Source organism: Balaenoptera musculus, chromosome 13 (assembly GCF_009873245.2).
Source record: "Balaenoptera musculus isolate JJ_BM4_2016_0621 chromosome 13, mBalMus1.pri.v3, whole genome shotgun sequence".
Taxonomy (NCBI): Eukaryota; Metazoa; Chordata; class Mammalia; order Artiodactyla; family Balaenopteridae; genus Balaenoptera; species Balaenoptera musculus.
The window spans coordinates 14,961,050-14,984,926 of record NC_045797.1 but is presented as its reverse complement, the minus strand read 5'-3'; the positions used below and the strand labels follow the sequence as shown (position 1 = coordinate 14,984,926).

General features: G+C 53.0%; 1 protein-coding gene across 8 annotated transcripts; it reads right to left on the bottom strand.

The window, feature by feature from the left end:
* Window positions 1-266: 266 nt before the first annotated feature.
* CAPG (capping actin protein, gelsolin like) lies at window positions 267-15,393 on the bottom strand. 8 transcript variants are annotated; one of them, XM_036872782.1, is made up of 11 exons: window positions 15,196-15,393; window positions 14,448-14,503; window positions 7,098-7,133; window positions 6,763-6,935; window positions 6,503-6,657; window positions 6,145-6,312; window positions 4,226-4,375; window positions 3,787-3,879; window positions 3,159-3,291; window positions 1,047-1,135; window positions 267-458 (listed from the first exon to the last, which is right to left on the bottom strand). In XM_036872782.1, the coding sequence occupies exons 3-11, from the start codon at window positions 7,118-7,120 to the stop codon at window positions 393-395; spliced, it is 1,050 nt and encodes a 349-aa protein (XP_036728677.1). In that variant the 5' UTR covers window positions 7,121-7,133; window positions 14,448-14,503; window positions 15,196-15,393; the 3' UTR covers window positions 267-392. The 8 variants fall into 8 exon arrangements, 7 of the variants coding, with proteins under 7 accessions (XP_036728677.1, XP_036728676.1, XP_036728674.1 ...); XM_036872781.1 differs by having other exon boundaries at window positions 15,338-15,390; XM_036872779.1 differs by having other exon boundaries at window positions 14,342-14,503; window positions 15,338-15,388.
* Between the last annotated feature and the right edge of the window lie 8,484 nt (window positions 15,394-23,877).

The following is a 23,877-nucleotide window of genomic DNA, read 5'->3' as shown; positions in this document are numbered from 1 at the left end:
ACAACCTTCTCCCAGTCGGGAATGTGAGACTGAACCGAACCTCGGGCTGAAAGTGATCCTGAGCCCTGGCCCTGTGCCACCTCCCTATTGGGTTCACAGCAGTGCCTGCCAGGCCCACTGGGACTCCTGGCCCCTCTGCCTCATCATGCAAAGCCAGCTCTGGCCTCTCACGGGTTGTGGAATTGTCCCCTGGGTCCTACTCCGCCCAGCATGAGGAGGAGCCAGGTGACTAGGTGGGGCGGGAAGAATTAGCCCAAGGCAGGCAATGCAGGCAGAGAGCAGGAAGAGCGCTGGTCTCCTTTATTGATCATCCGCGGGGGCCTCTCGGTGCTGACCAGGCAGCTGGAGGAGAAGCAAGCGGGCAGCAGGTGGGGGCAGGGAGACGCCCGCCCTCATTTCCAGTCCTTGAAGAATTGCTTGAAGATGGGACTCTCGCGGCCCTGGGGCAGAATCTCCACCTGTGGGATGAGCAGGGGAGGAGTCTGGCTCACAAGGTTGCCACCTCTGCCTCTGCCGGGGAGGGCCGGAGCCAGGGAGGAGGGTGCTGGGCACCAGGCCCGAGTCCATATGCCATCCAGGCCAGGGATGCTCCTCCAGATCAGCCAAGAGACGAGAAAGATTACAGGGACGTGGGCTGAGAAAACAGATTGCTTCAAGGAGGACTCAGGTGCAGTTTCACAGATGCACCAATTATACATGAGCCTTATCAGCTCCCCTCAGGATGACCTGTGGTGTCGCCATGTGCTGGGATGAGAAGGGGCAGAACCAGCTAGGGACCTTGGCCCAGAGGAGGTGCACAAGCTGCCCAGAGGCGCACCCGACTTGCTGGGCTCCCAGGGGAGCACTGCCCAAACATCCTCTTAGAAAATAACATGTAAAACTTGGAAGGATTGAGAAGGGCTTTCCCACAGGGTGGGTCTGGGAGGGAGGCCTGACTGCTTCTGACTGTGCCCCAGGCTTTCCCGCCCTTCTAGTCCAGTCTGAGAGGCAGGAGGCCAGGGAGGAGCCCGAGGGGGAGGGCGCTGGGGGGAAGGGAGGCTCCGCACCTGAGTGTTTGGGGCGTACCGCATGCGGGCGATGAAGTCCTCAGCCACTTGCAGGGCCGCCTGCCGTTCCTTCTCGTTAGCTTTGCGCCCTGGATCATAGGGAGGAGACTTTTAAAAATTTTTTTATTTCTTGGCCGCTCCGCGAGGCTTGCAGGATCTTAGTTCCCCCAGCAGTGAAAGCCCAGAATCCTAACCACTGGACCGCCAGTGAATTCCCAGGAGGAGATTTTGTAAAAGAGAAGGTACCCTCTCTAGCCCACATCCCACTTCTCTCGAGGAGACTTAAGGGGGTTCAGAGAATAGCTGGCTCCTTTTAAAATAAATGGACCAGGAGGCACTAAGAACACTCAGGGGGCTCTTTAGAGGTGGGAGGTTAGCCCCTCCCAACCTGGCAGCTCCAGATGAAAACTGCCCTCTGCCCGCTCCAATCGTCAAAGCCCTCTGCTCGGGCCAGGGCCCCAGGGATATTCAGGGAGAACTAATGTCTCCCTGGCATCAGACTCTCAGGCCCCTCTCTCCCCCTCCAGGGCTCCTCGCCTTTTGAGTCTGTCAACTGCACCGTTATCAACTGTTTTTTTGCAAAATGAAATTGGACCAAAAAAAGGATGTGATTGACTGTGATCTTACTCCCACAAAGCCAGATGCCAACATGGGCCTAATAGTTATGCCAACTAAGAGCCGATAAAAAGGGAGAGCAGCGTCCTCCCTTCCTGCCTGCAGGCAGTCCCTTTAACCAAACTGCGCTCCAGCTGGAGGCGCTTTTCCTAGGAAACAATGTTGTGAACTGTGGTTGGCTCTCCAGCCAGGCTATGAAAATCTAGTTCGCGACAACGTGTCTGAAATTAATGTGCTGTATCCTTCCTTTGTGATTACAAAATACTTCTCTTCCTAGCTCCCAAGTTTCCTGCTTCTCCACTGGTTTCTTGGTTCTTTTTTTTTTTTTTTAATATGCATTTATTTGGCTACGCCGGATATCTTTGTTGCCACGTGCAGGCTCTGTAGTTGCAACGTGTGGGATCTAGTTCCCTGACCAGGGAGCGAACCTGGGTCCCCTGCATTGGGAGCGCGGAGTCTTAGCCCGTGGACCACCAGGGAAGTCCTGGTGTCTTGGTTCTTTGCTTGGGGTTAAATACACTTCCGTGGGCATCTGGGAGCACCACACCCACCCCATTGGTTCTGTGGGAAGGTACCCACAGGCAGGAGGGAAAAGGCAGCCCCAGAAGCACAATGCTCCCCCACCCAACCGCCTTCCTTCTTAGAAAGCTGCCCTGCTGCTTGCCACTCCTGGCCCTTCCCTGAGGCAGGAGTGTTACTGCCTAGTAGCTGCCAAGTTAGAACACCTAACGTTTCTCCATCCTCCTGGCTGGGAATTTCTCTTGGCCTTGGTTGACCCCACAAATATCTTATTGAGCACATGCTATCTCGTCAGGACACTAGAGACCATATGGTTCCTGCTTTCAAGAGGTTTATAATCTGGGCAGGGAGGTGAGACACGTTCAAGAAAAGACAAGCACAGAGAAATAAGGAGGCTCCCGGTACCGCTCAGAGACTCAGAGCTTTGTTGCATTTTCAGAGTTGGATCTAGCAAACAGGCTTCCGCACAACAGTGTTTCATTCCCAGCCAACCCAATCTCTTGGAAAAACAAGTTTTACCAGTTCGCTACCCACTGCATAAGGTGGGATTTCATATCTAAGATCGATCTCTCACACCCCAAGGCAGAATGGCAGGATCAGGGGTCCCAGCGGCCAAAGGCCCAGGAGAGCTCTGTGACAGTGGCCCTAACACGCAGGCCCTGGGCCAGCAGCAAGGCCTGGGAACTGGTTAGATGTGCAGATTCTCAGGCTCTGGTCCAGACCTCGTGAATCAGAATCTCAGGGGTGGGGTCCAGCTATGGGTGTTAACAGGCCCTCGGGTGATTCGGAGGCAGACTAAAGGTGCAGAGCCCTTGCCTGGAATTAACGGGCTGGGCACAGGAAACCCTGAGAAAACCCACAGCCGCGGAGGCTCCCTGAGTCAGCCGTCTCTGGGTCGGCCGAGCCCTCCCGCGGGAAGCCTTGCCCGGTCAGAGTGGCTGCAGGGGTCTCAGGCTGGGGTGCAGAAGCCACACGTACCCTTCCAGATGTAGATCTTGCTGCAGAGCCCGTTGTCCAGCACAAAGCAGTCGTCGGGTATCAGCATCTCGGGGGCAAAGGGGCTGGAGTCGGCCACCTTGGTCAGGCTCATCTGTCCAGTGGCATCAGAGACCTGGGGGAGGATGGGCAGTGCCGTGTCACCCTCCTCCCTGCAGCACAAAGCCCTAATCTCCACCAAGGAGCAGCTGCCTCTCCAGCTGCGGCACCTCCCACCGCCCCAGGCCAAGCAGCAGACCGGAGGTGGAGGGAGCACGACAGGCAAATCCTGGGCGACCCCCAGCCCTACTTCAGGCTCAATCACCGCCTCACAGAGCCCCAGAATCCATGGAAATTAAGTAGACTCCAAATTAACGAGTGAAGGTAAAGAATCCCACAAAATAAAGCTCAGCGTGGGCTTGTTTCAAACCTTCTCCAAGAATGGGCCGGAAGCGAAGTTGCATTCATCTCCTCCAACATCCGTTCACTTCCCATCCTACCCTCACTCCAAGCCCTGGAAAAACCACCCTGGTGGCCGGCCCAACCTCCCACTGCTTTCTCCTCTCCTTTCAGCCCCACAAGCACCACGCTCGTACCCCGCCTGGTCCTAAGGCAGGCCTGGGGCGCCCACCTTATACAGAGCCGCAGCCTGGGCGTTTGTCCGGTCAGCTGTGAGGTCTTCCTCAGGGTCGCCCTCCTTCAGAGCGGGCTTGGGGCCCAGGACCTGCAGGGGTCAGGGCGGGCCACGTTTCCAGGGATTCCTGGGCACTCAGCCTGGACCTTCCCAGCCCATCACACCCAGGGCCACCGCCCCAGTGGGACAAACTCTGTCTGCACAAGGGCGCCGGGCACAGGTGGGGAGGGCTAGGTCCTCCTGCCCGGCCACCAGCCCCTCCGTCCCGAGGGGTACTTGACTCTGAATCCCACCAAGGCACCCGATGAGTTAGCCAAGCCCTGAGCAGCACCGCAGATGCCCTCACAGCCCTCCACGCGTCGCCCTCGTGCCCCCAGCTGATCACTGCCTCTCTCAGGGGCTTCCAAGCAGAGCTACCCTCCCCACAGCTCTCCACCTGGATCATGTCGGCAGGCTCCTCCCCATCGGTGACAATCTCCACCCGGGCCTTGCCCTGGCGCTCGCTGTCCCGAATGGCCAGCGCCAGGTCCCGCGCCTTGTTTCGCTCCAGGATGTTGGACTTTGCACCACACCAGGTGAAGATGTTCTGGAGGGAGGTGGGGAGGCGTGGGTTAGAGCCGACAGCCTGCATCCTGCCCTTCACAGGGTCCGCAGAACTGCCCTCTAAGGCAAGACGATCAAAGACAATCAAGAAGGCAGAGGGGAACCAAGGCCTCTCTGGGGACGGGAATGACAGTCTTTCGCAAGAGCGATTCTCTGCCCCCGCATCCCCATCTTTCTCCACATTACTTGTGTCATATATTGAAACATCTTTATCTTGTTTATAATCTATCTTCCCTGACTAGAAAGTAAGCCTCCTTAGGGCATGAGTGTTTTGTTTTGTTTGGCTTGGCTTGGCCCACTGCTGTAGGCCCAGTGCCAAAACAGAAATGGGCACATCGTTAGGCCCAGAATAAATAGTTATTGAATGAATGAATGGGTGAATGACATCCCTGGGCCCAGTATCTCACACACCTCTGCACCCCCGCCGGGCACGGCCCTCATCAGCCCTGAGCGGGTCCCCTGCCTCCATCTCACTACTTCCAGTCCTCCTTCCAAACAGCATCTGGGTTGCTCTTCCGGCCCCAAATCTTTAGCACGACAGATGCGGTCCAGACCCTCAGAGAATCAATCTCCTCCTGCCCTGGATCTCAGCTCCTTAGCCATTTCCACTCCCACCGCTCCTGTTCCCACCCTGGGTCCCGGTCAGGCTACATCCTTCCCTGCTGTCGACATGCACGTCTGCACCCTTATCTGTCTCAGTGCCTCGGCTTACCCATCATCTTCGCCTGGAACGGCATTTCCCCTCCGTGAGGGTCCAGTCAAATGGCGCCTCCCTGGGACAATGGCTTGGGCTTGGGCTAGAAGGCCTCTCCCTGCCCCCAGCTCCCCCAGCACAGGCCACTGCCCCTAAGAGGGCCCTCATCACCTCCTGCCGTGGGTTACAGCCAGTGACAGGCCCGTCTTGGCTGCCTGCCCTGGGTGAGCAATTTGTGGTCCCCGTGCTGGCTCAGAGCAGGCACATAGATTCACGGAGGGAAGGGATGAGTGAAGTGATTAACGCATGGGCTGGGAGGCGGCTTAACTCGGAGCTACAAAGGCTCCAGGAGAAGGAGAGAGTAGGCTCCAGTGTTAGAGGCAATGGCCAGACAGCAGAGGGAGGTTTCTGTCCTAAAAAATACAGGGATGCCTTGTAATGGCTGCAGCGACCCCACTTGGAATGGGTTTAGAGCTTCTCAGCCCTTCTCCCTTTGCCCTGGCCTCCTGGTCCTTGACCTTTTAAAACACAATGCCAGGGGGCTTTCCTGGTGGCGCAGTGGTTGAGAGTCTGCCTGCCAATGCAGGGGACACGGGTTCGAGCCCTGGTCTGGGAAGATCCCACATGCCTTGGAGCAACTGGGCCCGTGAGCCACAACTACTGAGCCTGCACGTCTGGAGCTTCTGCTCCGCAACAAGAGAGGCCGCGATAGTGAGAGGCCCGCGCACCGCGATGAAGAGTGGCCCCCGCTCGCCGCAGCTAGAGAAAGCCGTCGCACAGAAACGAAGACCCAACACAGTCATAAATAAATAAATAAATAAATAAAATAAAATAAAAAAAAAATAGTATTAAAAAAAAAAAAACAACACAATGCCAGGGAGTTCCCTGGCAGTCCAGTGGTTAGGACTCAGCGCTTTCACTGCTGTGGCCCCGGGTTCAATCCTGGTTGGGGAACTAAGATCCCAGAAGCCTCAAGACACGGCCAAAACACACACACACACACACACACACACACGGTGTCAACACAGGTGGGTGCTCAGTCAACCCTGCCTACCCACCTGGCCCAGGTCCAGGATGAAGCAGTCCCCTGTGTTGAAGCTGTCCCAGCTCAGCGCCCGCTCGGTGGCACGGATATTCTTCTTGCCCTTCACCTGGTAGAGTTTCTTGATGGCAGCCGGGGTGGCCAATGGGGAGCTCTTGTGAAATGCTGACTCCACGCCGCCTTCCTACAGCCCAGATGGCCAGCCTGAATGGAGGCCCGAGCGCTCCACACCCCATCCCACTGGGAGGCAGGCAGAAAGGTGGGGAGGACCCAGCCCCGTGTGGGCCTGCGACTTTTGCAGGGTAAGGACCAGCTGGAAGGGGTCCCGACTCTGAGAGCAGCCGTGGGTTGGGGTACGGGAGGTGGGCTCTGACCTGGTACTTAAGGCCACGTGGGAAGTAGCTCATGAAGAGGTCGGACTCATTGCCCTGTACTTCTCGGTGCTGCACAGGCCGCTCCCCAAGCAGGGTGTTGAGGTGCACGGCCAGCACGGCGCAGGCCCCCTGCTCATCCCGGGACGACTGCTGGCCTGGGGCGAGTGGGAGGTGGCAGGGCACGGCCCGTGAGACCCTTGCCAGCCCCGACCCCTGCCCGGGCCAGTCCCCCCACCAGTCCTCCCAGCCCCTTTACTTACCTATCCACAGGTGCAGGTCGGAGAGCTCTTCCAGGCCATTGTGCAGCACTAGGTAGGAGTCTCCCGAGAAGAAGATGCCCTGGTTCTCAGGGGCCACGGGCACCGGCTTCAGCTTCTCCACCCGCCATACGTGCAGGCCGGGATCCTGCACCGAGGCTGGGAACGGAGAGCCACTGCGGGAGGGGGGAGGGTTGGTGGTGGCCGGGGCCCACAAGTGGTGGAGGAGACAAGCAGAGAGACCTGGGCAGGCCTGGGGACTGTGGTGTGGGGGTGAGGAGGGGCAGCCCTTGGAAGAGAAGAGGGGAGGGGTGAAGGGAACGGGGTGCATAGCCTACCTCTGGGGGATGGGTGAGTACATGCTGTCTCCGGATCTGGAAAGACGCAAGAAGCCATTCTTATTACAAATGTCATGACAACCGGCCTTCACACTGGTCTGGGGAGGTCCTTCCGGGTGGCCAAGTGCTTTCATACTCAACTAATTCATCTCCAAGAGCTCAAGAGATTATCCCTGGCTCCATTATGCAGGCAAAGAAACTCAGGCTCAGAGAGTCTAAGTCCCAAATCACACAGTGACTAGTGAAAACGACTAGGAGTCTCTGGCCCTGGGCTGGTGTCTTCCCCTTGCTGTGATCTCTTCTGCTTCCAGACTCCTAACTCTGGGCATTGCATGAGGCTGGGATACATCTCTCTAAGCAATAACTTCTTATATTTGAAAAGTCTAAAGTCAATGACTTAAAATCAATAAACCAAAAACCAAAACAATAGAGAAAATCAATGAAGCTGGTTTTTGGACAAATCAATAAAATTGATGACCCTTTAGACAAACTGATTAAGAAAAGACTCAAATTTCCAACATAGAAACAAAAGAGATGACAACCACTACAGAGTCTACAAGTATTAAAAGGATAAAGAGAATATTACAAACTTTATGCCAGTACATTTAACAACTTACACGAAATGGGCAAAGTGCTTGAAGAACACAAATTATGCAATTCACTCAAGAAGAAATAGATTACCTGAAGAGTTCTAATATCTATTAAAGAAATTGAAATTGTACTTAAAAACTCTCCCGTCCCAAAAAAATTCCAAGTCCAGGTAAATTCTACCAAAAACTTAAGGAAGGGGCTTCCCTGGTGGTGCAGTGGTTGAGAATCCGCCTGCCAATGCAGGGGACACGGGTTCGAGCCCTGGTCTGGGAAGATCCCACATGCCGCGGAGCAACTGGGCCCGTGAGCCACAACTACTGAGCCTGCGCGTCTGGAGCCTGTGCTCCGCAACAAGAGAGGCCGCAATAGTGAGAGGCCCGCTCGCCACAACTAGAGAAAGCCCTCGCACAGAAACGAAGACCCAACACAGCCAAAAATAAAATTAATTAATTAATTAATTAAAAAAAAAACTTAAGGAAGGCATAATACCAATTCCACACAAACTCTTCTAGAAAACAAGAGAGCACTTCCCAACTCATCCCATGCTGCCACCATTTTCCTGATATAACAAAACCAGATAAATACATTATAGAAAAGAAAATTAGACCAAGATCCCTCATGAACACAGGAAAAAAATATTAACAAAATTTTAGCATATGGAGTTCAGAAATATATAAAAAGATAAAACATCATGACTAAATAGGGTTTACTCCAGGAATGCAAAGTTGGTTTAACATATGAAAATCAATGTAATCCACCCTATTAACAAGCCATATAAACAAACATAAAATCATCTCAATAGATACAGAAAAATTATTTAGAAAAATTCGATATCCATTTTTGATTTAAAAAAAAAAAAAGCTTTTAGCAAACTAGGAATAGAAGGGAACTTCCTTAACCTGATAAAAGGCATCTACCAAAAGCAAACAAAAAAATCTCAGAAAAACAAAAAAACCTACAGCTAACATTAGACTTAGTGCCTTCTCTAATACTTAACTCCCTCCCTAGGGAATTTCCCCCAGTCCCAGGCATCAGCTATCACTTTTTTTTTTTTAATTAATTTGTACTGGCATATAGTTGCTTTATAATGTTGTGTTAGTAACTACTGTACAGCAAAGTGAATCAGCTATTCGTATACATATATCCCCTCTTTCTTGGATTTCCTTCCCATTTACGTTACCACAGAGCATTAAGTAGAGTTCCCTGTGCTATACAGTAGGTTCTCATTAGTTATCTATTTTATACATAGCATCAATAGTGTATATATGTCAATCCCAATCTCCCAATTCATCCCACCCCCACCTTCCCCTTTGGTGTCCATATGTTTGTTCTCTACGTCTGTGTCTCAGGTATCACTTCTGTACGCCCAGCTCCCCTCAAATGCCAGGATGATGAATATCATCTTTATTCTGTAGGTCAGTAAGAGCAACCTTTTTTGGACAAAAGTTATTTAGGGAAAAAAAAAAGTGCTAAAGGCAAGCATTTTAAAAAAATACTATCGTTTAAAAAATTTCACAAGTGTAGTAGCTGTAGCTTCACTCACTCTCTTTCCTGTGTTCCCATGACTAGAGGGTTTCTTTCTTTGGCTGAAAATGCAGAGCCCACACCAGCAAGCACTGCCACCTAGTTCATGCTATGCAGCTAACAGGGAGCCCCAGCTGTGCAAGGGAAGGACCTGGGGAACTTCGGGGTTAAAAGGCACCATGAGGAGACTCTTGGGGGCTGGGGAAGCAGGAAGGGCAAAGGGCAATCTTTGGGGGATGGACGGGAGAGCAGAGGATGTTGAGTCTGAGTAGCAAACAGAGGGGGAAACAGGAGCAGTGGCCATGGGCGTAAAATACCAGGTGAAAATGACTTTCCTTTTCCTTCCTAACTTAAAACATAGCTGAAGGCATTTTTTGGAACCACACTTCCCCAAGGTAGAGGGGAGGCAGTGAGGGGGAGGTTTGGGGGAGGGAAGCTTTAACGGTTCTCCATCCCACACAGGGTCACATGCTGTGCCCACATCCCTTGTAACGGACAGCTCAGCCTGCGACTCAGGCCCGAAGTGGTGAGGTGGCCACCCCTGAGACCGAGCCGGTGGGGAGAGTTCGTGGACAGAGATGGCGTGAACAAGTGGACCAACTGTGAGCTGTCTAATTTTTTTTTTTTTTGGCCGTGTCACACGGCATGCAGGACCTTAGTTACACATCCACCGATCGAACCCGCACCCCTGCAGTGGTAGCGTGGCATCCTAACCACTGGACTGCCAGGGGATTCCCATATTTTTTTGTTCTGTGTCCTGACCTGAGAGCTCAGGCCATAACTCAAAAGCAGGCAGCCCACTTGTGGGGCTACAGGCCTCCGAGAACCACTGCGGTGTTTTGGTGAGGGGGGTTGGCTGCCTGGCCCTCATCACTTTGGCTTTCCAGCCCAGCCGCTGGTTAGAATTACCTTGGGATCTTATAAAAACACCGAGGCCCAGGCCTGAAGGTTTTGATTCCACGGATCTGGAGTGAGGATGGGCATCTGCATCTTGAACTATGTTCTAGGTGGTTCTTATGCTGCCAGTTAACTCTGTCCAGAACAGCATCTCACACCTGCCTGCACATCAGAGTCACCTGGGGCTTTAAAAAAATCCCAATGCCAAGGCCAGTTAAAACCGGACTCTCGGGACTTCCCTGGTGGTGCAGTGGTTAAGAATCCGCCTGCCAATGCAGGGGACACAGGTTTGAGCCCTGGTCCGGGAAGATCCCACATGCCGTGGAGAAACTAAGCCCGTGTGCCACAACTACTGAGCCCGCGTGCCACAACTATTGAAGCCTGTGTGCCTACAGCCCGTGCTCCGCAACAAGAGAAGCCACCGCAGTGAGAAGCCCACGCACCGCAGCAAAGAGCGGCCCCCGCTCGCCGCAACTAGAGAAAAGCCCGCGCGCAGCAACGAAGACCCAACGCAGCCAAAAATAAATAAATAAATAAAATTGATTCTTTAAAAATAAAAACCAGACTCTCCAGGGTGGAGCCCAGATGTCAGTGTTGGAGAAGTTCCAGATGACTCTAAAGCTGCCCGCCAGCCTCCTGCTCACAGCTCTCCCCCGCAAGTGCCCACTGCCATCGGCCTGTCACTCCTCTCCCTCCAGCTCCTCTGCCCAAGCCCACAGCTCCTCAGATTCCTCAGTGTGAACCTCCACCTCACGTCCATCCAAGCCCCACCACCCCTCCGGGCCCATTTCAAGCCGCAGCCATCTGAAGAGGCTTCTAGGACACTGGGTGGCCTCGGCCTTCTCTGGGAATTCTCCCAGCCCTCTCACCTAGGAGCACACCCTTCATTTCCTGCTTACAGGCTGTCTTGGAGCATGACCTGACAGCTCAACCAGAGCAGGGGACATGCCCGGTACTCCTGCATTCCTTAAGCAGCCCACAACAGGGTCTATTCAATTCCATTCAGGGTCTATACCGGGAGCTTGGCACTGGGCAAAATGAGGGTGGAGGGACACAGAAATAAAGAACAACCCATGCGAGTCTCAAGGTCTAGCTGATGGGGGTGGTGAAGCAGGAAGCCATCACATGCAAGGGACCGCAGACAAACTTCCCCTACGTGGGGAATGTCACAGAATCACAGATGTTGGCATTAGAAGGAGCCTTAATACTTAGTTAATCCTACTCCACATCTGCCTCCTAACATGCACCTAAACACGCACAGTGCAGAAATCCCTACATCCCTCACCATCCTCTTCTCGAACACTTCCAGTGATGGGGAACTCACCACCTCAAAAGGCAGCTGCTTCTGTATCTCTTATGTTAAAGCCTTTACTTTTTCCCACTCTGCCACAGTGTGCTGCGTTATGGGCCTGGCCATCTCCCCCACTAGACTATAAAGGCCTTTTGAGGGGGAGCCATATTTTGCCTCTTTGGATCGAGCTGGAACCTCACACTGTGCCTGGCACCCTGCAGGCACTCAGAGAATGTATTTGATTAACTGGACTTTCTCCAATTATTAGACCAGATGGAGCCTAAGAGGTAGCACAGGAGGGCTTCCCTGGTGGCGCAGTGGTTAAGAATCCGCCTGCCAATGCAGGGGATACGGGTTCGAGCCCTGGCCCGGGAAGATCCCACATGCCGCGGAGCCACTAAGCCCATGCACCACAACTACTGAGCCTGAGCTCTAGAGCCTGCGAGCCACAACTACTGAGCCCACGTGCCACAACTACTGAAGCCTGCGCGCCTAGAGCCCGTGCTCCACAACAAGAGAAGCCACTGCAATGAGAAGCCCGCGCACCGCAACAAAGAGTAGCCCCTGCTCGCCGCAACTAGAGAAACCCTGCACGCAGCAACGAAGATCCAACGCAGCCAAAAAAATAATAAATATAAATAAATAAATTAAAAAAAAAAGAGATAGCACAGGAAATCAACAGGCAGGAGCAGCCCTGGAGGCACAAAGCAGAGGCTATGGGTAGGGGCAGGATGTTTGCCCTGCTGGCTGTCCCAAGGTCCCGACTCAGGAAGGAGCCGGCCTTTGAGGACACACTGTGAAGTGGGGGGTCAGTTACGCAGACCTTTGCGGCAGTGCTTGCCAGCTGTCAGAATGACAGGTCCTCCCCGCTATCTGTGCCCTCCTCAGATCCCGAGTCCACTGATGCCCAACAGGTCCCTTCACCGCACAGTCCCGGTTTGCCCTTAGGTGTGAAATGCAACAGCCCCTACCCTCCTCCCCTAGAAAGAGTAAGGGGCGAGTGTCAGCACTAGAAATGACACCAGCTCCTCCCAGCCTGCACCCTGGACATCTGCAGGAGCTGCTGGGCCCAGAGGCCTCGCCTGGAAACTCCTCGGCCAGTGCTCTCTCCCTTGACACCAAGCAGGACTCCTACCCTTTCCTGGCTCCACCTTCGCCTCCCTCACCCACGCCTACCCTACCCCAGGCAGCTGGCTGGACCATGGGCTGGGGTCTTCTTGAATTTGCAAAATAACGGACCGTGCCACCAGTGGTTAAGACTCCACGCTTCCACTGCACGGGGCACGGCTTCGATCCCGGTCAGAAAAAAAAATGGACCATGCCACACAGTTTAAATTCAAATGCGAGGCCTGCCCACCTGCCCCCAGCCATTCCAGCCCACCTATCTACCATCACGCCACCATCCTGTCTTAGGAACAAGTGTCCTCAAATCTGAATGCACCTCCGGGCTGTCTGAGGGCCTTCAGGTGTCCGGTCACTCAGTGTGGTGGCCTCTGTCAGGAGGTTGGGCACCACTTCTCCACAAGCCAGGACAAGCCCCGGCCCAGGAGGCCCCGGCCCAGGAGTTCCTTATCCGTATGGTGAGCCCAATCCACCCGTTGCCCGGGCAGCTGAGGCTCCAGTGGCTGGAAAGGACAGCAGGTGGGGCACACCAGTCCTGGACAAAGCGGCTTCCAGAAACATGAGCCTCTGTTTCTGCCCTCGCCTACCCACCTAAGAGGGTCCCGGCCAGCCCATCCCACGCCGATCCTCCCTCAGCCTCCCTCCACTTTCACCTCTCCGTGCAGCTCTGCTTCCTCCCACTTCTGCTTTTCAGGCTCTGCTTCCTTCCAGCCAGCCCCACCCCCCACCCCACCCCCCACCCCCGCGGCCTCTCCCTTCCCTCTGCTATCTCCTGATATTCCCACCCATCGGCCCCACCCCTGGGATCCTTCCCCAGCTGGTGCCGAGGGAAAGGGTAGACTGTGCTGGGCGGGCAGGCAGTCCCCGACGGAGGAGATCGACATTGGGGGCTGGCAGGGAGTGCGGCCAGGCTGGCTCCTCAGAGACCCCCATAGGGAGGTGGAGGCCCACGCCAGCTCGGAGCCCCGTCACAGTGGCCTCCGCCGGCTGCAAGCCAGGGCTGGCAGCTCTGAGTCTGGGACCTGCGAGGGAAACCACAGGAAAGCCAAGACTGCCTATGTTGTTCCCCACTCACCAGACTGAGGCAGGCACGTCTGCCTGGCCCCAGCCTCTGCTGGGTTAGTCACATTTCCTGGGTGGGGTCACTGGCTCTGCACCACTTTTTCCTCCTTCTCGACTTGCCTTTCTCCTTGCCTGAATGCATACATTTGATTTTTTTGTTGCTGTTGTTAAAGCTCAGTTCCCAGGGAGTGGCTGAGGCCGGGAAAACATTCTTTGCTGTGTCCTGCATGCTGGATGCCCCTCAGATCTACCCTTGCTCAGCTTCTCATTCACCAGATGTTGACTGTCACACAGTCTCGGCCCAGGGTGCTCTGAGGGACAGCAATAAAAATAAGCATGGTTCTGGCTCAACCCAGGGGCCATCTTGCCTCCATCACATCGAAAGGCCCTGGAGCTAGACTGGTCCAACTCGCTTGTCCGCTTTCCAGAGGAGGATACGAAGGCCCTGAGAGCACAAGTGGCTTGCCTGTGATCACACAGGGAGCAGGAGACAGAGCAAGGGAAGCTTCCACGCCCTCCTGAATCCGTGCAAGAGGATGCAGCGGAGTCCAGAACTCTGGCCCACCTGTCCTGGACACAGGCCAGGCCTGACCCAGGGTTGATCAACAGGCTAGTTAAGAGATAAGGCTCAGCCTTCAGGGTCAGGCCCCACCCAGGGGGCAGCAGTGGAAGCGAATCAATGCATGTGTTAGAATTTCTGGACCAGAACAAGATAAGTTGAATGTCTTCTTCAAAGAACACAAACGCTAGCTGGCACCTGAGTGTCTCCATGGCCTTAAAAGGAGGGTCTTGTCCTCACGAGAGCCAGAGGCTGGGCAGATAACGTGGTAGAATGGGAAGAGTTGGACAGTTTGGCTACTTACTGGCTCTGCTTCCTCCTGCAAGTGACTTAACTTCCTGGAGCCTCCCTGCGCCCTACCTGTAAAAGGGGCATGAAGACAAAAGTGAAGATTAAATGAAATGGTATAATTAATGAGCAAATTATAGACGCTCTATAAACCTAGATGGCTTTCTTGCCAACACGGAATTTACCATAGGACCCCAGCACCTCCCGAAGCAATGCCCCTTCCCTCTCCCTTCACGGTTTAGCAGAGGGATGGAAAGTTAAACCCCAGATCACCTCTCCTCGCCCTGCCCCCCACCCGGCCCCAGCGAGGTTCGTCGACGCTGGTCTGCACTGGTGCAAAACCCAGGTGGCTCTAGGGCTCTGGACCCTGCAGGGCACAAGCAAGGGCACAAGGATGAATGGGAGTCACTGCTCTCTCTCCACACTGGACCCTCACCTGGCTAAAAAGGTGGCCCCATCACCACGGGGTGGGTGCGGGGTGGGGGGGGGGGGAGACGTTTGCGAACGAACAGCGAAACAAAAGAGCAGGTCAGTTAAAAGAGTCTAGGACTCTCTAGAGCCTTGGAACTCTAACAATAACTAACGTTATTAATCACATTATCTGGTAACCCGACTCTAAAAGTTGTTTTTTAACAGACTCATTTTTCCTCCCTCTCCGGTCTCCCCAGCAGGTATGCTCAATTTGTCCCAAATGGAGGAAAATAAAGCATTTCTTTAGCACTGACTCACCCCCTCCCGCCCCTCCTTACGGGAAACGAGGATACCTGACTAGACACGTGGCTGTGCCCCTGGGAGAAGAAGGAGGAGCCGGGCGCGCAGAGGAGGGGGCCCGCGACCAGCTGAGCCCCTCCGACCCCTACAGGGGGAGCCCGGGCGCCGGGTGGTCAGACCCCAAGCGCTACTTGCCTGCCTGCGCCCTGCTGCCTTGCTCCGGCCACTGTCTCTGCCGCCCTCCCCTCCCCTCCCTTCCCCTCCCCGCTCCCGCCCCCGACGTGACCGGCTAAAAGCCGCCCCGAGTGAATCAGAGGGAGGGGCCTGAGCTGGCTGGGGGCGCTGCTGAGCCCGCCCCTCGCAATAGTCGTCTCCTCCGCACCCCCCGCCCTTCCCCCCCACCCCCCAGCCATGGGGGAGACTCGGCTCCGAAACGAACCTAGAAGTGGGGCGGGTATTCGGGAAACTAACAACAGTACTCTGCGGAAAACTTGGTGAGAGCAAGGCAGTGTTCACAACCCACTCAACTGTTAGATTTTTGGCCTGGATTAAGCTGTAACAGCTACTCTCCCTTGAGTGCCTACTAGGTACTCAGTGCTTTAAACGTGACCTCGTTCAGTCTTCACAACTATTTGTCATTATGCCGCTTAATAGATGTCTCCCGGAGGCTCAGAGAGGGTAGGTAACTTGTCCAGGGTCACACTGCTAGTTCAGTAGCAGAACCAGGATTCTAGGCTGGTCTGGCCTCAAAGCCGGTGCTAGAACTGGAACTCCTCACCCTTCTCGTCTTTTTTTTTTTTTTCTTTATTTTAAATTTTTTTTGGCTGCGTTGGGTCTTCGTTGCTGCACACCGGCTTTCTCTAGTTGTGGTAAGTGGTAGCTGTGGCGAGCAGGGGCTACTCTTCCTTGCGGTGCACATGCTTCTCATTGCAGTGGCTTCTCTTTGCGGAGCATGGGCTCTAGGCGCGTGGGCTTCACTAGTTGTGGCGCACGGGCTTAGTTGCTCCGTGGCATGTGGGATCTTCCCAGAACAGGGATCAAACCCATGTCCCCTGCATTGGCAGGCGATTCTTACCCACTGCACCACCAAGGAAGTCCCACCCTTCTTGTCTTTATTCAGAGGAAAACAGGCCAGCCAGTGTTTGCGCCCAGAGGCTAGGCCTTCCAGAAGTGAGCAGGACAGCAAGTGGTCCACACTTCCATTTTTGCTTCTGAATGGAGAGAGCCCTGCACAGCAGGCAAACCCCGGCAAATGTCAGCTGACGAGAGGCATCAGGATTAGGACACGGCCCCTTGATGCAGTGGTAAGAGGACTTTTCCTTTCTTGGGAAGCAGCTTGGAAAATTCCAACCAGCATGACTTTCTCCAAGGCCCAGTGATGGGGCCTGGGGTAAGGGAAGGAATTCAAAGCCTGGTTCTACCCCTTTCCATCTGGGCAACAATGAGCGACTACACTCCATTCCTGAGTAATGCTTAGAAACCGCCCCACATGTCCACCCTCCTCTGACCAACTGGTCACCGACACACTCAGCCTAAATATCCCTCCTCGGGGCTTCCCTGGTGGAGCAGTGGTTAAGAATCCGCCTGCCAATGCAGGGGACACGGGTTCGAGCCCTGGTCCGGGAAGATCCCACATGCTACGGAGCAACTAAGCCCGTGCGCCACAACGACTGAGCCTGCGCTCTAGAGCCCGTGCTCCACAACAAGAGTAGCCACCACAATGAGAAGCCCGTGCACCGCAATGAAGAGTAGCCCCCGCTCTCTGCAGCTAGAGAAAGCCCGCGCACAGCAACGAAGACCCAATGCAGCCAAAAATAAATAAATAAAATAAATAAATTAAAAAAAAAAAAAGAAAACATTTAAATATCCTTCCTCGAAATGTGCAGTAATCCCTGACTTCCTCCTTAGTCCTCCCTGGGTGCTCTGGGCATCAGGCCACTGGGCCATCTGAGTCTTCAGACTCCGTGGGAAAACTTTTCAGCCATACCCCAGGAGCAAAGATGGAATTATATCCATGGGCCACCTAGTCAACCCCTGGCCCGCTTCTGGACAGCTGAGCCCCACCAAGACCCTACTTGGCATACTGTATGCTATGCTATGCTAGGCAGAACATTTCCATTTTCTGCATTTTTAAGGTAAAATTTACAGTGAAAATCACAAATCATAAGTGTGCATTTGAATGAGTCTTCACATATGCAAACACTCATACAACCCACATCCCTACCAAAATATAAAACACTTCTACCACCCCAGAAAGTTCCCTCACCACCCCTTTCTCTCATCTGCCATGTGTGCCTTCCCCATCACACTGTTAGCTCCTCCAGCCCAGGGACCGTATCAGGTCATCCTTGTGACCCCAGCACCCAGCAGAGCATTCAGCAGGTAAGAGACACTCCAAAAAAAAAAAAATTTTTTTTTTTTTTTACTGAATTAACAGAGAGCAAAAGCCTCAAATTCTAGCAATGCCCTAGCCTCTGTCACCTTGGGAAAGTCACTTAAACCTTCTGAACCACAGGTTCCTCACGTGTGAAACAAGGACAATTACCCCAGCCCTCCTACCTTGAGGGATTGTGGGGGTCCAATGAGATGACCTATGGGAGCCTCTTTGAAAAGAATAAAGGCCTAGACACGTGCAGGCTGCCGTTACCATTATTATTAATAAACTCCTACTTCTAAAACAAACATCTGGCTGAAATAAACCAGGAGAGGAAGGCATCGGAGACTGACTTCCAGGTTTTGGCTACTTGGGCTCTGGCCAAGGTCTGCAGCCGCCCAAGATGGCCAGTTTTCTGGTTCTGTGCCCATAGACCCAGGCTATGGACTGATTTCCGGGGCTAAGCATTTCCTGAAATTGCAAAGGATTCTCCCTAAGTGAGTTCCCAACCTGGCTTCTAACTACCCTGCCATATGGCCCTCTCTGAGCCTGTTTCCCATCTGTAAAATGCAGCACTAGACAGGAGTCCCTTCTGGCTCCTCTGACTCCAATCCAGAGGGGCAGATCAGGCTGAACTGTTGCATTTCCTCAGCCTGGGCGGGGCGGGGCGGTGGCGGGATGGCAGGGATCTGTTGCAATACCTGAAAATTCCAATATCACAGCTCCCCCAGAATATTCCTTTGAAGGCACTAACTCAGGATGCTGCTAGTCTTTTTTTTTTTTTTTTAATGAATTTATTTTATTTTATTTATTTTTGGCTCCATTGGGTCTTCGTAGCTGTGCGCAGGCTTTCTCTAGTTGCGGCGAGCAGGGGCTGCTCTTTGTTGCAGTGCGAGGGCTTCTCATTGCGGTGGCTTCTCTTGTTGCGGAGCACGGCTCTGGGTGCGCCGGGCTTCATTAGTCGTGGCTTGCGGGCTTTAGAGCGCAGGCTCAGTAGTTGTGGCGCACGGGCCTAGTTGCTCCGCGGCATGTGGGATCTTCCCAGACCAGGGCTCGAACCCGTGTCCCCTGCATTGGCAGGCAGATTCTTAACCACTGCTCCACCAGGAAAGCCCACTGCTAGGCTTTAAATTTGATCTGCAGTGAATTTTTCTAGATCATTTCAGCTTCTCTGAGGAAGAGCTGGGGGTCTGGATGGCCGTATTTTCTGAATAAAGCTCATGATTAGAAAGTTTCTTTTCAATCACTGCTGGGTGCTCAGAGGCATCCTGGATGGTGACACCGCAGAATTCCTTGGTGACCTGTTGGGAAAATAGGACTGTCCAGTACAGCATGAATGAGCGGGCCACAAGAAGCTCTGGTGGAGCATTGTGGTGGCAGGGAGGGTACCGAGTGACTAGGGCAGGAGGGACTGGTCCCCAGGGAGGACACGAGAGGACAGGTTTACCCCCTCAAGGCCAGGGTCACATGGGGTCCTCACGCCATTGTAAGGTCATGATAAGAGTTAACACTCTTTAGTGTTGGCACTATATGCCAGGCACTGTCCTTCATATGATTTTCTCATTTAATCCTCCCATTTGCCCTCTAAAGTAGATCCTCTTATTATCCTCATTTTACAGATGAGGAAATGGAGGCCAAGTGGGGTCAAAATAACGTGCTCCGGGACTCAGTAAATGCAGAGCAAGGTGGTAGGACCCCCGGCCTCCCCTCCCAACTATCACTGCACATCACTGCTCTCCCTCCTCCTCGCCCAAGGCCCATCCTGCTCTCAGCATTGAATGCTAGTGCCAGCTCTGAGTCCTTCACACATAAGGGGCTACCCCTGCTCATCCTCTAGATACTGGAATTTAAAATTTCAAAAAGGGGCTTCTCTGGTGGCGCAGTGGTTGAGAATCTGCTTGCTAATGCAGGGGACACGGGTTCGAGCCCTGGTCTGGGAGGATCCCACATGCCGTGGAGCAGCTAGGCCCGTGAGCCACAACTACTGAGCCTGCGCGTCTGGATCCTGTGCTCCGCAACAAGAGAGGCCACGATAGTGAAAGGCCCGTGCACCGTGATGAAGAGTGGCCCCCGCTTGCCGCAACTAGAGAAAGCCTTACTGCAGAAACGAAGACCCAACATAGCAATCAATCAATAAAATAAATAAATCTTAAAAAAAAAAAATTAAATAAAAAGTTTTATTTATAAAAATAGTACAGAGTACTGATACATGCTACAAGCTGAATTTTTAAAACACCATGCTAAGTGAAAGAAGCCAGACACAAAAGCCCACATATCATATGATTTCATTTATATGAAAGGTCCAGAATAGGCAAATCTGTAGAAACAGGATGTAGATTAGTGGTTGCCTAGGGTCCGAGGGGATGAGGACTTTAGGGGGTGACTGCTAATCAGTACGAGTTTCTTTTGGGGGTGATGAAAATGTTCTCAAATTAGTTTGTGGTGACAATTGCACAACTGAGAATATACTAAAAAAACACTGAATTGCACATTCAATAAGGCTGTCAACAAATGAAAGGGCTTTGTAACCTATAAATGGTAAGGCCTGGCTCGACCCATTTGTACCCTACTTAAAAAAATGGTATAGAGAGGTTCCACGTACCTACGACCCAGCTTCTCCTAATAGGACATCTTACTTAACTACAGTAAGTGTAACTTCCCCTTTAAAGTGTGGCTCCTGAAAGCCCAGCACCTTTTCTCCAGTGCTTCAGAGTTCAGATAACACCTCACCCATGCCCGGAGCTTTACAGTTTACAAAACACCCCCTCCACACACAGCTCCCACCCCACAACTTGATCCTCAAAGCAAACCCGTGGGCCAGTGTCGCCCCATTTCTTGGTTTTCGTGGTCAGAAGAGCCCTCTTCCCTCCCTGGGCTCCTTCTGTAGGGTTGCTAAATTTGACTAAATAAAAATGTTATCTGTCAGCTCTATAGGGTAATCACCTCTAATGTGTCCAGCCAGTCCTGGGCGGGTCTGGTCATCATTTTGAGACACCACTGATCGCAGACTCTTAAGAACTGAAAGGGCCCTGGACTGTCGCCTAGTCCAGCCTTGCCCAGCAGACCTGGGCTGGGCCTCCCAGGCCAAGTCCTCACTCTGGCTTTCCCCACCTTCCACCCCGGCCAGAGCGCGCCCCTCTTCGTGCCTCAGTTTAGCATCTAGCGTCTTGTCCTCCAGGCGCCGGCATATACATCGCGGGGGCGGCGGACCGGGGGAAGGGCTGGGGGAGTTCGGCTGGAGCTGCGACACCGCGCCAGACCTACTGTCCAGATCCAGGGCTCGCGGGAAAAAGCAGGAATAAGGATGGTACCACGCCGGACCCAGGTGGGACCCCCCCACCTGCGGCCCCACCCAGGCCCGAACTACAAATCCCAGCAAGAGTGGGCCGCGGGGCGGGACCTCGGGAGCGGTGGCCTGCGATCCCTGCGCCAAGCCCGGGACCAGTGGGCCCTCGGGGGAGAGATCAGGAGGACGGAGACGCCACAGCGGACCTCGAGACACACTCACAGACACACACAAACACACAGACACAAACGCGCGCACAGGCCACGTTGGTCCCTCCCCCACAAACTACAAATCCCAGCAGGCAGTGGGTGAGGGGCGGGCCTCGGGGAGGGTGGTACTCCCGACCGGAAGCGAGCGTCTGGCTAGGTGGGAGCACCAGTGCGGGTTGTGGTACCCCCTGCCGTGGGGAAGAGAGCCCTTCTCTCCCCGCAGCCTGGCTCTCCGCCCCCGCACACACTGCTCCACCGTGGGGTCGCCGGCCCGAGCCCTTCTCAGCGATCCAGAGCCCCGCCCTCCCTACCAGGCTGGGACTACCGGGGAAGGGGATGGCCGGTGGACGCTTGGGCCAGCCGCCTTGGAGGGACGCAGAGTCTGCCTCCTTGACCCTCTCCTGCATCGCCTGGAGCGAACTCCCTTTTCCTTGAGCGAGGAGCAGCCCGGACCTTGAGGCAGGACTAAGCCTGTTGGGGTCTCTGTGTGGCCTGCAGGTCTCCTGGAGAAGCCCAGGGAAGGCCAGGGTCCTTCGAGTTCTGGGGTATAGGTCAGGATGTTCGGTCCACGGTGTCTGACCGCTCTCAGCGCCCTGCGCCCAGGCATCAGCTTTATATGGCAGAGCCAGATAACAGTGAGGGGCTGCCAGGAAGTAATAACCAGGGCACTCTCATTCAGTATGCTCGCTCTCAAAGTGCTCACACCTCAGCGTCAAGCGCCAGAACTCTTGTCCTAACTTCCCGGGTCGCGTTAAGTATCCACTGAGACACTACAGCAGGGACTTACCCAAGCCCTTCAGTGCCAGTCAGGAGCTCAAGGGTCCAGCCTGTCTGGTGGGATGAGCAGTGCTGAGGCCCCACTTCACCCACCTTCCGGGGCCAGGGCAGTCTCTCTCCTGAAGCCTCTTCTCAGCTGATTTCTGGCTCCCAAGTGAGGATTCAGGTTACACCTGTATCGGGAGCAGTGACACCACAGTGGCCAGCAACACATTGGACTTTCTGTCTCCAACCCCATTTTCAGAGTTTACACTTTCTGATCTGGCCATATACTGCTGTGACCCTGATCATCAAGGTAGATAGGAAAATACTTAGTTTATGACGGTATAGCCACGACCCTGTAATGTCAGTGAGAGTTTATTCTTCTGTAGTTGGGTGGAGACCAGCTGCTTCCTAGACATATTCCTAAATTTAATCTTGGAAAAATTAGAAACATCTCTAGAAAGGATATTCAAAGTAGAACGCCCAGATTCCCTTTGGTAGCCAGAGTAGGGGTCATATGTACTGGTTAGGTGGTCTCTAAGCATGTCCATTGCTGCCTGGGAAGTTCTCAAAGGCTTGGTTTTCCAAGTATTTCTGTTAAGACCGAAAACAGTGGGGAAAGGTAGTTGGGGGGATAGATTGGGAGATTGGGATTGACATGTACACACTGGTATATATAAAATAGATAACCAACAAGGACCTACTGTAGAGCACAGGGAACTCTGCTCTATAGTCTGTAATAATCTAACTAGGAAAAGAATTTGAAAAGGAACAGATACATGTATATGTATAACTGAATCACTTTGCTGTACCTGAAATTAACACAACATTGTTAATCAACTATACTCCAATATTAAGTTAAAATTAAAAAAAAAAAGACTGAAAGCAGCATTTTGGCCCCTTTCCTGTTTGCCCATTTCTGTTCCTTAAAAGAACCTAATTACAGGAGTGAGTTCACTGAGCAATTGAAACTAACTTCTGACTTACGCTCTAACCTGTTGAGTCTTTTCCTAGATAAAAAGAAGTAAGAATAAAGAATTAAGCAGTTTAAAAAATGACTAGCTCTCTATCCGCAATTACCCCTTTAACAATCCTGCAGGCAGATCACGCAGGCAAGATCACACCTGAAGAGTCAGCCGGTCTCCACTCAATGGAGAATGATGTAGAACCCAACCTCCTGCCTTGATGATTCACTGAGGTTCTTCCCCCTCATTTTTCCCTTTAAAAACTGTCATGGCTGAGCAGAATCTTTGGAGTTGGTCTCTGGACACGAGTCTACTTTCTCCCCGGATTGCCCACTCTTCTGGTTAAAGCAACTTTCCTTTCTACTGACACTTGCCTCTCGAATTATTGGCTTCTGAATGGGGAGCAGCCAAACCTGGGTTCAGTAACTAGACAACCAGCTTTTTGTTAAGTAGCCCCTCTGCCCCTAGAGACGAGAGATAGTTACCATAGAAACTTGGAGACAGCCCTTGCCCCATCAGTGCACTCTTTATAAGAGCCCATTCTCTCCTGCATTCCAGGACTTAGCACCAGACTCTTGAATCAGTAAGAGCCTGTGTGACTTGCCCAAGGATATGCCAAAGCCATTTAATGCCTATCCCTGCTTCCTGAAGATCCAGCCAGCAGGGTGCAGTTAAAGTAACAGGGCAGTGTTATGAAGTCATGACAGAAAATGTGTCTAAGGGTAAGGTGCACCAAAAGTTGGGTGCTTTCCCCCTCAGGGCCTTGGGAGCGACTCAGGAACATACATATTCTATACTTGAAAGTACCTGCACCTATACTGGTTACACATCCTGAGGCAACAGCAAGATTCCCATTTTGGCAGAGACAGCCTTAGCGCATGAATGCTTTCAATAAAAGTTTGTTTAAACTGGCATTTAAAAACCATAAACAAATTCATTGTTTTAGTAACACCTTCCACCTATAGTGGAATTAGAGTTGAAGTTATCTTTAAGGTTTTGAATACTGTTTGTACATATTTTTCTAATCTTGCATTTGTATAGGACTTCACAGATTTCTGCTGAGTTTTCCTTGCACCGACAACTGGATGAAGCCCTTGTCGGTGGTCCTGCAGGCCACACCCTTTCCTCTGGCAGCCAGTCTA

What these genes read in the sequence shown, in the direction of transcription:
- CAPG (XM_036872777.1), bottom strand. Translation starts at nt 7,090, where the DNA reads ATGCACCCCGTTCCCTTCACCCCTCCCCTCTTCTCTTCCAAGGGCTGC. An exon ending in CACGTGGCCTTAAGTACCAG is followed by an intron (nt 6,313 to 6,502) that starts GTCAGAGCCCAC and finishes TCTGGGCTGTAG; the next exon opens with GAAGGCGGCGTGGAGTCAGC. An exon ending in AGCCTGCCGACATGATCCAG is followed by an intron (nt 3,880 to 4,225) that starts GTGGAGAGCTGT and finishes TGACCCCTGCAG; the next exon opens with GTCCTGGGCCCCAAGCCCGC.